The sequence below is a fragment of the Phyllostomus discolor genome, chromosome 8 (genome assembly GCF_004126475.2).
Source record: "Phyllostomus discolor isolate MPI-MPIP mPhyDis1 chromosome 8, mPhyDis1.pri.v3, whole genome shotgun sequence".
Taxonomy (NCBI): Eukaryota; Metazoa; Chordata; class Mammalia; order Chiroptera; family Phyllostomidae; genus Phyllostomus; species Phyllostomus discolor.
Genome location: NC_040910.2, coordinates 93799613 through 93814831, shown reverse-complemented (window position 1 = coordinate 93814831; position 15219 = coordinate 93799613). Strand labels below are relative to the sequence as shown.

Below are 15219 nucleotides of genomic sequence, written 5' to 3'. Positions count from 1 at the left end.
CATTTTATAAGTCCTGCCAGGTATCTACCTTCTAGGCCCCATAGTTCTTATCTGAAGGATTTTAGAACTCACAAAGAAGAGGAGACAGCCAATTAAACTTGCAGTTATAATGCAGTGTGATAACTACTATAATAAAACTGTGTTGCAGAAAGGGGAAGAGAAAGTAAGAGTGATATCAGAGAAGGCCTCTGGGAAGACTTGCTGTCTGGATTTGGTTTTGATGGATGAGGATCTAATAAAGCAGATAGTTCAGGAAGAAAGATGCATGTCACTTCATCAATGAGCATGTTCTTCATAAGAACATCTAGAAACAAAAAGGATACACTGGCCCTAATTTTAAGACAATAGCAGTCTTTTCAGGAAATTGCTTCATACAGAAAAGACTTACAACTTGGTTTTAAAAATTAGTTTATATCTCAGGTTTTTTAAAAAATGAGTTCACCATGCATACACACAAAAAAATAAATATTGTATGATTCTATTTACATGAGATTCAAAAAACAAGCAAAATTGTGGTGATAGAGGTCAGAACAGTGGGTACCTCTAAAGGGCAGTTATCAACTGGAAGAGGGCAAGAGATAGCCTACTGGGGTGCTAGAAATGTCCTTTATTTTGGTTTTGCATGGTGGTTATTTGGGCATATACCTAAAGTTTTATCAAGCCAACATTAAATTTGTGCACTTAACTGTAAGTAAGTAATAAAGGAAGGCATTCTGAGATCTAGGAAGCAGCATCTTCAAAGGCACACTGTTTTCAGACAGGGGCCAAATCACAGAAACAACCAGGTCTGTGCCACACTAAAAAGACTAACTCCAAACCATAGGGTATGGATACCTTCCACTAAGGAAAAGAGAAAGACCAAACAAGAGAAGGATAAACTCCATAAAAGAAGCCATAGGCATGAGCCCACAAGAATTGAGCAAGGCTGTTGAAATGTCCACAGGACATTGTGGACATCATTCATCCCCTTTCGCCAGGAGTTAGAGCTGACTCAATGGCACATCAATACACACCTTTATCCCCAGTTAGTGTGGCTAAGTGGATTGATCATTGGCCTGTGATCCGAAGGGTCGCCAGTTCAATTCCCAGTGGGGGCACATGCCTCAGTTGCAGGCTGGGTCCCTGGTTGGGGGTGTGTGAGAGGCACCGATCAATTTGTCTCTCACCTATTGATGGTATTCTCTCTCCCTTCCCTTCTCTCTAAAAGTAAAAAAATAAAATCTTAAAACACACACACACACCTTTAACCGAAGGGCACCTGAGTAAAATAACCAGATGTATATTTCAGAAAGATTATCCAGTTGGAAATATGAAGAATGGACTGAAGGAGTAAGAGACTAATAACCCAGGAGCCAGATGAAGGCACTTTCTGAGGCAATGACATTAAAGATGGAGGAGAAACGGGCGGAAGATAATAAGAAGGTATCATTAAAGGGACACTTGACCGATTAATAGTGAACAGAGGCAAAAAAGGAAGAATCTCAACTGATAGCCAGATTAGACCCATGGCTGAATCACAAAGATGTGCAATATTTAAGCTGATCAGTGGGGGGGGGGGGGGGTATTTAATTTTGGATTCTACTGAAATGAGCATATTTTTATATTATTTCACTCAAAATGGAACAAAATTTTTCTACAAAATATTATTTACTGTCAAGTGCTCATTCAGCTGATGTCCTACTTCTTTCATTATTTAAATATATTTGCTTGGCAATCTTCTGTCAAATTCAATCAATCTCTATGGTACCAGTGCTATGACAATATAAAATGCTCCCACTATTAGATAATTGCCCCATTAGATAATTGCTCCTTGCTATACCCCTAAACCTGCAAAGAATAAGCAATTTTTGTCCTTCAATAATCAGCTGCAAAGAGGTATTCTCAAGCATCCTCTGGCAAAGAATAACTTCTGATCTATAAAACTCCACAAAGTGAAATATTTCATTTACAGATGCTTGCATAAACTAAATCTCTACACCAAATTTATTAATGAAACAACTCTTACAAACCCACCACAGCTGCTCACTAATAGATTCCAAAACAAACTTTAAAGTGGAGCCCAAAATGACATAATGACATGTTTAATACAATTAACCCCTTTTTAAAAGCAAAAGATACATTTAAATATAGAGATATAAAAAACAGATCACTGCAATGAATCTACCCTGAGGCTTAATTTAAGACCCACATGACCAGCAATCAAATATAAGGATTATTAAAAAAGTAACTTCAGAATAATTACTTGGTAAAAATGTAAAAGCTTCTTAGGAACTACAGAGTACAAAGAAGAGTGGAGATATACAAATTATTTTAAAGAAAGCACCAGATTAAGAGTGAAGGTCTCAAAATTTTACCTCCCATGCACCTTTTGTAAGGAAACTACCAGAGAATGAGCGCCACCAAAATGGAAGAGTAAATCAACAAAGAGCAAGGAAACAGGGATACAGAAAACAGGAGATCCAACGTAAGATCTCCAGAATAGTGGCAAAAGAAGATCCCCGGTGGCAGCTATGCTTTGAGCACAAGAGTTATAGGTACAGGTTGGAGGAGGCCAGAGGCTCCAGGAAAAGATTTTTCAATATGTGAATTGAGTGAATATCTGATGTATATGTACACATGGAGTAGATTTAACAATTGGTGGTGATTTTCAAGGTTGAATTACAGTAAGCAGAAATGTAAACAAATAAAATAAAAGCAATTATTAACGGAAATATTTAGGAGCAAATTACATATACAAGAAAGAAAACATAATCTTGGTATATGGAGGGGGCCCCAAAACCCCAGAATTTATTTTAAAAATTGTGTATTTATTCTTACAGGTTTAAATTTCAGTCACCTTCAAAGTACTCTCCACTTGATGCAATACACCTATCAAGATGTTTTTTCCACGTTTTTCACTAATCAAAACAGTTTTTTAACTCATTGATTTTGATGCCTTTTAGTGCAAAATGTTTCTCTTTGAGGACTTTTTTCATCAGGGAAACAAAAAAAGTTGCTCAGTGTGAGATCGGGTGAATGGGCGGGTGGGGAGGCATGACATTTTTGGTCAAAAACTGCTGAACACTCAGTGCAGTGTAGATAGGTGCATTTGTAAATTGCCCACCATGAAATTGGCAAACATGTTGAAAGAGTCCTAAAAAAAAATTCACTAAAGCCAAACGCAGCCTCTCACACCACCACCTGATACACTGACTGATACAAATGGGTTCCTAGAATACTACCTAGGAGGGGAAGCCTGTACTACAAGGGGCTCACTCTCCAGAGGATAATTCTGGGTTTGGGGGGGCTCCCTCCTATTAAATGGCTTAACTGTGAAAACATTTATAAAGGTCTAATTATATACACACTAAACAATGATCTAAACAAAATTATAATATACCAAGATGCAGAAATGGGGGGAAAACAAGAGGGCAAGTGTTTAGGGGACTGGTAGCAAGTAATAATGAACTAAACCCTCAGCTTTTATAGTAAAAAGCCAATAAATATTCCTTAAATGGGGGAAAAAAGAATATTACAAGCATTATTATTTCAAGTTATAAAGGTAAAGACCAAATTAATAAATTTAACATGCTAAAAGTATTGGTCAATGGGTAGAGAAATACTGGTGAGAGAGGATAACAGTAGTATTATTTTCATAACAAGCCCCATATAACCATTTGATTCTAAATTATATCCATAATTGACTGTGATAAAAATTAAAACTAAAAGACTGAGAAAGGAGGGGGAGGCATTAGCCATGGAGTATAAAAGATTATTAGGCCAAAAAAACACTCTAAAAATATTCATAAAATTTAGTTTAAAATCACCTGGATTGTTTAAAACCGGTAAGACAGCACTCTGAATATTGCTGTGAATTTTATTCTCAGCTTCCAAAGTAACTCTGTTTAACACTTTAAGCATGTAAGTTTCCAACTCTAACCTCATATATGGCAGTAGAATGATACCTGTCATCATGGATAAAAAGTGCATGAAGATCGCTGTATAAAAATAAATCATTTCAGCCTTGACCAGTAAATCATTTGAGCCCCGACCAGGGTGCCTCAGTTTGTCGGGCACCACCTACAAAGTGAAATGTCTGTCACCTGTTCAATTTGAGGTCAGGGTACATGCCTGGGTTGCAGGTTTGGTTCCCAGTCCATATAGAGAGGAGAGGCAACCAACCAATGTTTCTCTCACACATCAATGTTTCTCTCACTCTCGTTCTCCCTCCCTTCCCCTAAGAATAAAATCTTAATCATGTAATAAACAAATAAATAATTTCATATGTAATATTATTAAATGTTATATATTACCAAAAGGCATTCTCAAGTGTTCATAAGCACAATACTTACTGTCACACTAGTCTCTCAATAATTACTCAGGAATTTATATTATTAGGTATCAACTTTAAGTCAAACTAAACAAAATTACATTTAAGGCTCTTACATTTGTAACTATCATTCAAAACCTTTAAAAGACATTTTGAGGTGGATACATTGCTTAGTATACTTAATTTCTGTCAGCAGTCCATTCTTTACCCCTAAACCTACAAACATTATGCAAATGCTCCAAATCTTCTCTCCATCACTTATCTTTTTACATATTCACCCAGCCAACCAATATTTACAACACACTCAAAGTACTCCAGGCACTGCACCTATCCTGGCAATGGGGATTCAGCACCATGTCTATCAATAAACATCATAATGACATATTACAGTAAAGGCTATAAACTATACAGAATAGCACAATAGTGACAGAAGACGTCATATAAGGTGAAAAAAAAGCCTTACTAAGGCCATCAGAGCTGGGACTTCAGGTATAAAGAATAGGGCAGAAAACTTGTGAATATTTGTAAATAAGCTCTCCATGCTGAGAAAAGAAAAACAGGCTGAGGGAAAAGGAATGACAAGATCTGATCTAGATTTTAAGATTGCACTGGCTGCTGTGTGAAAATAGGAAATCACTGCACGGTATCTTAGCAAGAGATGATGGCAGCTGGGACTAGAGCAGTGACAGTGAAGATGAGCAGAAGTTAATAGTCTGAAATGAATACCAAACAGGACTGAGTAATACTCAAACTGGAGATAAAAGAGTAGATCAGATGATGAAAGAGAGGAAGGATATCTCCAGATTTTTGGCTTTAGCAATTGGGTTGGAATACTGGTGCCATTTACTGTCATGGGACAGAATAGGGGAGACCTACCTTGATAAAAGGGTCCTTTTGTTTTGTTTTGGTTTTTTAAATTTTATTTTAATAGTTGTTCAAGTATAGTTTTCTGTCCTTTACTGATAAAAGAGTCCTTTTATAATGGAATCTCTCTTGACTCTTTCACAAGTCATTAGGAAAAGACAAGAAACCATAGCAATCTTTATAAAGCCTTTTCCTTATGTTGAGCTATAAAGGTAAAGACCTAATTAATAAATTTAAAGTACTAAAAAATAGTACTGGTCAATGGGTAGAGGAATATTGGTGAGGGAGAGAGGATAAGAGTAGTACTATTATTTTCATAACAAGTTCTATATAACCACTTGATTCTAAATTATGTCTATATATCACTGTGATAAAAATTAAAACCAAAAGATTGAGAAGAAAGGGGGGTAAGTAAGATGCTAAAATAATCTAACTTCTTTATAGAAATCCCAGAGAAGCTGGAAAACTTCCTCTGTAAAACCTCATTTTAGCATAGTTTTGCTTTTAATGCAGTCCAATATCAAGGGCTCCAAGAACCATTTACAGGATGGTTTCATAATATCTGTTTTCCTGAACCTTATTCGCAAGGTAGTGATAAACTTAGGGTTTCCCTAAAATAGAGAACTTCATGTTAATTAATATTAAATTCCTAATAAACAAGGATGTAAAGGGGAGGCCTTCATCTTTATATAGATAGGTTTTCTAATAGATGCTTCTGACTGTAACAGTAAATATGAAAGAGCTAGTTTTATCAGGTATTTATGTCAGTAATTAACTATCCACCTCTGACCTCCAAGAGTACTTATGAAAGGAATAAGAGAACTTACTGGCATGCAAAATGAGGTAGAGGGTCTGAATTTAAACACAAATATGAAGAGCAAAAGGTAAAAGCAGAAACATAAACAAGCCCTGAAAAAAGAAGCTATACTTCCAGGATACAGTATGAAAAGAACTGTTAGTTCCATCTTAATCTTAGTCTCAGTACCCCTATCAAACCACCAACTCTTAATTTATAAATAAAATCCCACCATCCCTGCAGCTGTTTAACATTAAAGCTTCTAATCCAGACTCTCACCATTAATCTCTAGTGCTCCAAAACTAGATTTTCTATTAGTCACAGAAGGAATAATAATCACTACCCTAATTTTTTCCTGTGCCCTGTCATATAATCAAGTGCAAAAAACTTTCCCTTTCGCCTGAGAAAACATGGAGTTACTACTGGTTGATCACAACATTCCCATTTCCAGGTTATTTACATATCTTTCTGGAAGGTAACCCTGAATGTTTTCACTGTTAAGTCTTACTATCCAAGCACAAAGACAAAAAAGAAAAAATAAGAACAGCAGCTTACAGTTTGGTAAATTGGGAGGCTATTCCCCATAAACCCAGGGTTCATTGGGATATTTATCTCCTCTTCATCACTGACACTCATTATAGAATGTCAAACTGGAGATTATGAAGAACAGCATCTCTGTTAACTACTTAAGTGGCTGCATGGAAGCAGACTAATTTAAAACTGACCCATTTTTCTCCTTTACATATAGTAACAGCTGGCTAGGTACACCTGCAAAGAGCTTAACCAAAACTTACAATTCCATATCAGTGTTAGAAAGTTCACTGGTAAATGTAATAAATTCAGATGAAGGCTAACAAGTGCTTTAAAAAGAAAATACTGCAGAAGGTACCAATTGTGAATGCAATTTTCATTCATACAATGATATACTAAACCAGCTAACATCACATCATAGGTGGTAGAATATTAGTTAAATTTTAGTATTAATAGTATGTAACTTGGTTGGGGAGTGAATGTTTTAGAGCATATTAAGGTTGGTAGGTAAGCAAAATGAAAAGTACCGGCATCTTCAACTATTTACATGCTTAATTATTCCACTAGCAAATACAACAACCTTTAAGTGACTGGGAAAGCAAATTCTTTAACACAATTATTGAGCACATACTAGGAAATGAGTACAGTGTTAGGACACTTCTAGGCCACCAACTATGCCCACACACACTCTGCCTTCCACTAGCATTTCCTTCCACAATACTGTCCCACTTAATACACTAAATGTTAATCATTTATAAATAGTATACATATGTTTTACTTTTTAAAGATATTATGTACATTATCAAACATAAACAAAATGGAACTTTAAACAAAAGTCCTAAAATTTTATTACTACTATCCCCACCACCATGGAGACTTGCATACACCTTGAGGTATATATACTTCAGAGTAAGAGGGTCTTAGTAACCTTTGTTCCTGTGGCGCCTGTCATAGGCAGTACCCAGTAAAAATGAGGAATTAATGAGATGTTCAAAAACATGAATCCACTACATGACTTTCTGACCTGTTATACAATCCAGCTACTTAATCCAATATAAGTGCCAAATTCTACTTAAAGAAAAGGCTTAGAAGAAATTTTATCCACTGTATTTTATTACCACAATGTAAAAGCCACCCTGGCTGGTATGGCTTAGTGGATCGAGCACCAGCCTGTGAACGGAAACATCGCTGGTTCGATTCCCAGTCAGGGCACAGGCTTGGGTTGCGGGCCAGGTCCCCAGCAGGGAGCATGTGAGGGGCAACCAATACACTGATTGCACATTGAGGTTTCTCTCCCTTTCTTTCCCTCCCTTCCCATCTTTCTAAAAATAAATAAATAAAATATTTTTTTAAAAAGCTAAGAATAACATTAATTAAGCAATTCTTGGGGCTGGGAGCCTTATAATTCTGTTTCCAGAATGATGAAAAGAGACAGGAGTAGGAAAAAAGAATTAAAGAATTGGAGATTTTTATGGTTTCTTGGAGTTTTGAAATGCCATGAATCTGCAATTCATCTTTCATTTTTTAATGCTATATTCCAAGCATTTAGAGTAATTTTTAGGAATACACAAGTCACACATTTAGATAGATGTAAAATTAGAAATGAAGAGATACAGAATATAGCTGCTAAAATTCTCAGTACTCATTAATTGCAGCAGGCATACTTTACAAAATTCATGCAATCTAAAATGAGTCAAGCCTTCAGGGGAAGGCTTATTTGTGTTCTACCCAAGATACTCAAGAAAAACAGATACAAGCCAAAAATAAAAGCCACCATTAATACATCTCCTTTTAAAAAATTATTAAGGCATACTTTCAGAAAACCATTAATATTTATATAACTGATAAACAGTCTAGCCAAAATAGTAGGCAAAACCAATCTTCCTAGTTTCTAGAGCTTCTGAAATGTAAATAAGAACTCACTAGACTGCCCTTTTACTCAGGTTCACTAAGTGTTATCTGTCATTAACATAACACTCCATTTCCAAGGCCCCATTCTGCAAGATAAACTGCTTGCAACTCCAGTTTGCATGAGGTAATATATACTTGATTATCATTTTAATACTAATTATGGTTAGGCATTAGTTTAGTGCTCAATAATTTTAAATAAAGCCAAGGGGATAGGTATTTCCGTAGTTTATCAAGCATGCTTTTTCCTTATACAATGATTCATATAACACATTTTTGTGTTTGTCCAATCTACCTTCCTCATCTCCCTCCATTCACCTTATACAATACAAACAAAAAGGTAAGACTAATGGATGGAGGTTTTAATACTTATTTACTGAAGTGTCCCACAAAAGTTCTCAAGCCATTTTTTAGCTTTATTAAAAACTTTATAAATTCTTTCCATAACCTTACTAAAAGAAACTCTATATTAAAGTTTGACATTTACTAGAGTAAATAGTATCATGTTCAAAAGAATTACCTACTTAAAAAAATAGCTTCTGGTTTACATTTAGAAAGGTTATTTTATCAACTTGCTTCTCTCTTTTGCTTTTATTTTCCTCTGCAGCAAAACTGATAAAATATAAATTCATTCAAATAGTTAAATACGGTTTGAATAAATGTTACTACTTCTTCAAATATGTTTTAAAATTCAACAGGCATATACTTCACAACAAATTGAACAAAGACCTTCAGTCAAATCAGTTTGAAATGTACCAACTATTAATTTCATTTATATACAAAGGTAGGTCCTGGCTGGTGTGGCTCTGCTGGTTGAAGTGTCATCTGTAAAATGAGAAAGGTTACAGGTTCGATTGTGGATCAGGGAACATGCCTGGGTTGCTGGTTCAGTCCCCAATAGGGGCACATACAAGAGGCAACTAATCGATATTCCTCTCTCACATTGATGTTTCTCTCCCTCTCTCCCTTTCCCTCTCTTTAAAATCGATGAGCATGTCCTCAGGTGAGGGTAAAATAAGTAATTAAAATATACACAAAGACAATCTTAGTCTGACATGAGAGTAAGCAGGTTAGAGTTGGATAAAAGTTTCAGAATTCCCAAATGCCAGCTACAACCACCTCAAACTTAAGAAACTAAACACTTCTGAACCCTGAAGCTGTAACTCAGACTGATGTCCTCTTTCATGTCATATAAGCCATTGCCTAATTGAGGCCAGACCTGTCAGGCTCAACAGCATCCCGGAAATGACTAGCCTACTGAAGCTGGAACCACATCAAGAATTCGGAATATTTCTCATATTGAGGCAAGGAAAAAAATTCAAGCGAGACTGTCCATACAACAATCACTATACTGTTCCACATTAAAAGACATAAAAAGCACACTTTTGTTATTCTGGTCAGTCCACCATACCGCTCTAAATTCTGTAATTATTTTCAAGTGATGACCCACCGAATTTATCCCTTTTCTTCCTACATATTAACAAGACTTCACTACTATATTCTTGTTTTGAATGCCTTTAAATCTCATTTCTACTTTACATCCTTGGCTATTAAAACCATCACAAGTATGGCCGGTTGGGTTGGAAACCAGTTTGTCACTTCTTACCAAGAAAATCCATGAAATGTTGCAAAGAAATAGAAGCACACATAGATACATACACACACTCAAATCCCAGTCAAGAAAAATTAAGTCACATTCCAGCCATAAACTGTGCAATAGACGCTCCAGAGAGCGTGTGCTGTAGTGATCACAGACAGCGCTATCAGAGTAAGTGGTAGGGGGTTGGGGCTGTGAACAACACACTGTGCATCAGAGCCAATAGCAGCAGGCTGGGGCTGGCAGCAAGGCCAGTCTCTACAGGGAGCTATAACACAATATCAGAATGCTGGATTTCCGAATGCCATTTTATGGGGAGAGGGTGAGCACAGTGGATCAAGTGCGATAAAAGGCTCTGGCCAACATCGGAGGAGATGAAACCTAAGACAAGGTCTTGTGGCAACACCAGCTGTCTAGCCTCATCTCACCTCAAACACAACTTAATTTCAGGTCGTTCTTGGCAAAGTCAGCCGCTCAAAGGGTGTGGGTGGTGACAGCCCCCAAGAGACTGGCAAAGGCCCTCGGAAAAAGCAGAGTCCACAACTGGAAGGGGCTTCTGCCAGCAAACAGGGCTGTGCAGCCTCCTCCTCTCTCCTCGGCCGAGGCTGCTAGGTGCGAGGTTAAATGTTGTTGGAAATTTTTATGAAGGAGTGATATAAAAAAAAATGGCAGTAAGAGATGAGGGGGTTGGAAGGGCTGGTGCCACCCAAAAAAAGGGAGAGAGGATTTCCCCGGACCCATCCAGGATAACGACACCACAGAGCACGGGCACTGCCCAGCCAGATAGCTCTCTCCGGGAAAGCTTCGCCCCCTTCCACACAGTCCCAATTCCCCACACTGCTCCCACCCGACCCTTCTCTCCCACAATATTCCCCATCGCTGGCCTCCTTCCCTTCCGCCTCAGGCGCCCCACGCCCTCAACCTGCCCCCCGCCCCCCGCCTTTCCTGGTCACCCACCCCTGGGCAGCCCGTCGCTGGCCTTCCCGGCAGCTCGCCCAGACCCCTCCCCCCTCACCTCTCCTCAGTGCCTCCTCGTAGCTGAGGAATCCGATCCGTGACTCCTTGGCGCCCATGCTCCCCTCATCCCCTCGGTCGGGGGTCGGAGCCTGATCTCGCCCCCACCCCCTCTCCTGCCTTCTCTCCGGCGTCCCTGGGTGACGGCGTCGGCGTCCCCCGGGCCCCTCCTCCCCCCAACACTAACAAGTGCGGCTTCGGCCCCGGCGGCTCCTCCCGGCCGCCGCCACCGCCTCCATGCCGAATCACGTGACCCACTCCCACCCCGCCCCTTCCCCTCCCTCCTGCTCCGCCCTTCTCTTCTCTCCTCCCCTCCCTTCCCTTCCCTCCTCACGCCCACTTCCCTCCTTCCTACCCCCCTCCCACCCGTTCAACCGAGGCCAGGGATTGTTCCGGGTAATGGCCGCCGAGGGCCACTCACTCCTTCCCGCCCTATCTAACCGCTTGCAGGGGCGTAGGGGAGGGGCCGGACCCCGCGCGTAACGCGTCATCCCCGCCTTCTCGCCAATCCGAAGCTGTGAGGTCCGAGACCTCCCCCTTCCTGGGGGAGGTGACTTCCGGGGCGCTCGAGACCGTCCTTCCCGCCCACACGCTCGATAGGCGGGGCCGAAGCAAGTGACAGTTTGTCTGTCTTAGTCCAAGATCCATCTTGGAAAAGATGTGGAATCTTAGGAAACTGGGGTCTGAGGGGTGGGATTCCTGGGAGAAAAGAATGGGCAGGCGAGCAACTCCTTACGTTAGAGAAATTTGGGGGCTGTAAAAGGAAAGGAGACTCTCAAGGATTTCCTGTGACGAAAGAGTTCTTAATCCTACTGGGGAGATCCCTGAAGAAAGTGAACCTTGTGACAAAGTTTACACTGACTTCCTTTGTCGCGCTGTCCCAACCCCCACCTCAGTTGACTAGATTTTTTTTCATACCCACAGGCCCAAGTGCCCTTCGCTCCCCCTGGCTCTGAGCCTGCCTCTAGATCAGATTCTTTAGAAACTGCTCTGCAAAAGGCTTGTTTCTCTCCAAGAGTTGCTCCCCACTAGAAATGAGGGTTACCAGAAATAACAAGAAATAAAAACTTTATTCTTTAATTGTAAAATATTCAGTGTGGGGCAAAATAGATTTACAGTGCTGAGTATGCAACTTATTCTTGTATTATTGTTGTATTGATTTCCATACAAAAAACTATAAACCTCTTCTACTTCTGCCCCATACGAACAGAATTACCATTTTCGCCATTCTTATGAGTGGAATCAGTTTATTTCTTCTTTTGTGGCTAGCTTATTTCATTTAAAATAACATCCTCAAGGTTCCTCCATGTTGTACCATGTGTCAGAATTTGCCAGGTTTACCATATATGCAGAAATTCCACTTGAGTATATACCCAAAAGAATCGAAAGCAGGGTCCTGGCATGTGTGGCTCAGTTGGTTAGGCTTCATCCTGTAAGCCAGATGGTTAGGCTTTGTCAAAGGGTCATGGTTCTGAGTGAGTGCATGAGGCAGCTCATAGATGATGTTTCTCTCCCTTCCTTCTCTTTTTCCCTCCCTTCCCCTCTCTAGAATCAACAAAAGAAAAAAAAAAAGAATTGAAAGCAGGGATACATATTTATATACCCACGTTTATAGACCATTATTTACAATGGCCAAAAGTAGAAGCAACCCAAGTGTCAGCAGACAAATAAATAAATTGTGTTATTATATACAAGGCCTATCTGTAAAAGTCCAACCATTGTTAATAAACAGCAGTGGTTTGCAGGTTCACAGGACATCGATGTAACCTGGCAGCCAAGGAGAGTGGACTCGAGCACACAATGAGGGCTTCACTGTACTAGTCAGTGGGGGTGGTCGACGCCGTTGAGTGTGCTTCTGTACTGTGTGACCATCACATTCAAAATGACTGGGCAAGTAGAGCAACGGATCTGCATCAAATTTTGCATTAAGCTTAAACATTACTTCACAAAAACTATGTAGATGATTCAGAAGGCTGAAGATATGGGCAACTGGTGATTGGCAGCTTCATCACAACAACGTGCATCACGTCCTGTGCAGTTTTTGGCAAAACATCAAATCATCCAGGTGACTTAGCCCCCTGCCCCCAACACACACACACGCGTGCACGCACACACACAGCCCAGATTTGGCACCCTGCAACTTCTGGCTTTTCCCAAAACTAAAATCACCTTTGAAAGGGAAGAGATTTCAGACTGTCAGTGAGATTCAGGAAAATACAATGGGGCAGCTGATGGTGACTGGGAGAACCGTGTGAGGTCCCAAGGTGCCTACTTCGAAAGGGACTGAGGCGTCATTGTCCTATGTACAATATTTTTTGTATCTTCAGTAAATGCCTCTTTTTCATACTACATAGCTGGTTACCTTCTGGACAAACCTCATACATGGAATAATGGAATACTATTTGGTTCCTTCCTTTTGAACTCTATTCAGTTTGCTTTCCGTTTATCTTCACCCTGAAAGTCACAGTATAAAACTTCTGGATAAGGAAACAACTTCAAAAAGTAAACATTTGGATTAGATTAGACTCGAGGTGCCAGATAGGTAATTTAAGGCCAGCAAAAGGTTTTTAGTTCCTAAAGCCAAAAGATTGTAATATGCCCTGCTAGAGAAAGAAGGTAATACTCTGTTTCTCTACTTACATTTCCTGGTAGACCAGATTAGCAGCATGGCATTAGTCATAGTGCTGCCCTTTCCAGATCACTGTGAGGGAGTTCATTTTAAGACTTCAGGTTAATTTCATTACTAAAGCCATGAATAAGGGGGTTGGGAATGTACTTCAAAGCCTTTAATTTCCACATCATTAGTTTGGTGTAGACAGAAGCCTCCAGACAAAACAACTCAGTCATCTTCATCCTCCAGTTAGATTATAGTAATTAATGGGAAGTGAACCTTAAGGGCTCAGCTGTGGGAGAGAAGACCCTCAAGAGTTCAAGTGCCACATACCTAGACATAATTACTGTCCTAAATAATCTGTACCAAAAGGTGGCATTTCTGTACAAAAGATAGAGCCGGGTACAAAAGATAAATCTTCCCACTTGACTTATAGTGGAAGTGGAGGCAAATTATCTCTTTACAGTGCTTGCCCCATTTGAAAGGTGGGACTAGAGTCAATCTATCTCATGAATTAGTAAATTATTACAAAATACTCAGTAAAAATAGAATATAAACTTTGAAATGGACATTTAAAGAAGTGTTAACACACAGGAACTTTTAAAATTTCTTCCTAAATTTCAGGCCTGGTTTCCCCTGGGGCTATAAAAATTTTTACCCCATCACAGAGTTTACCATGGATTACACACTTTTCAATATTGTGGGTGGAGATAAAAAACTAAGAAATACTAGTTCTTCTTTGAGTTAAAGTAAGCCTATTATTGAAGGCAGTGAAGCAGTTAGTTTTATGTCTGATGGGAACTTTAAATGGTAAGCTGGGATTAAAACCTGCCTTTTGGTTTCTATTTCACAGTATTAGGCAAGTCAAATGTTAAACACCCCTCTATAACTTAAAATTGGTACAGTACTTAAATTTGATAATCTAGAAAATCTTAAATCTAATTTGTCATTACATCTTCTATAACCATTTAGTTTGTTTGGTTTCATTTTATTTCACTTAACCCACTTAGGAGTTGGCCAGTCACCTGACTATAAGCATTAGATTGTACTTGGGGAATCATTGCTTTAACTGTAATTACATGCCTGAGAAAGAGTTGCCCATACAAAGATTTAAAGTATGAGAGATTGGTATGTAATTTATACTTCCAGTCAGGCAACCTAAATGACAGTTCCTCAGTTTGTACTCCCAGAGAAATGACATAGAAATAGGACAGAGTCCTTTTAGTACTTGCCAAAGAAACTTAGGTCACAGATAGAGGGTGGAACAGCACCTGATTTATGTAAAACTTGATTGCCACAAAATGAGTATCAAGTGTGAGTATGCAATAAGAGAATTTATTTTCTAGCATTATGGACGTGTTACCTTAACCTGACATAATATAAGAATGTGGTCACTTGTATTATATTTTTATTTACTCTAATGCTCTTCAAGCTATTTTTAATTTTTATTATTATTTATTTTTAGGAAGAGGGGAAGGGAAGGAGAAAGAGAGGGAGAAAAACATCAGTGTAAGAGAGAAATATCAGTTGGTTGCCTCTCACATGCATTCTAACCAGGGACTGAACCTGCAACCCAGGCATGTGCCCTG

At 39.2% G+C, this 15219-nt stretch overlaps 1 protein-coding gene across 1 annotated transcript in view; it reads right to left on the bottom strand.

Annotated features, from left to right (window-relative positions):
* Window positions 1-11220, bottom strand: part of USP32 (ubiquitin specific peptidase 32) — a 138117-nt gene extending 126897 nt beyond the window's left edge. Inside the window, 1 exon segment of the mRNA XM_028521827.2 lies at window positions 11021-11220. Within this exon segment, the coding sequence (XP_028377628.1) occupies window positions 11021-11078 (58 nt within the window). The 5' untranslated portion in view covers window positions 11079-11220.
* Window positions 11221-15219: the final 3999 nt, after the last annotated feature.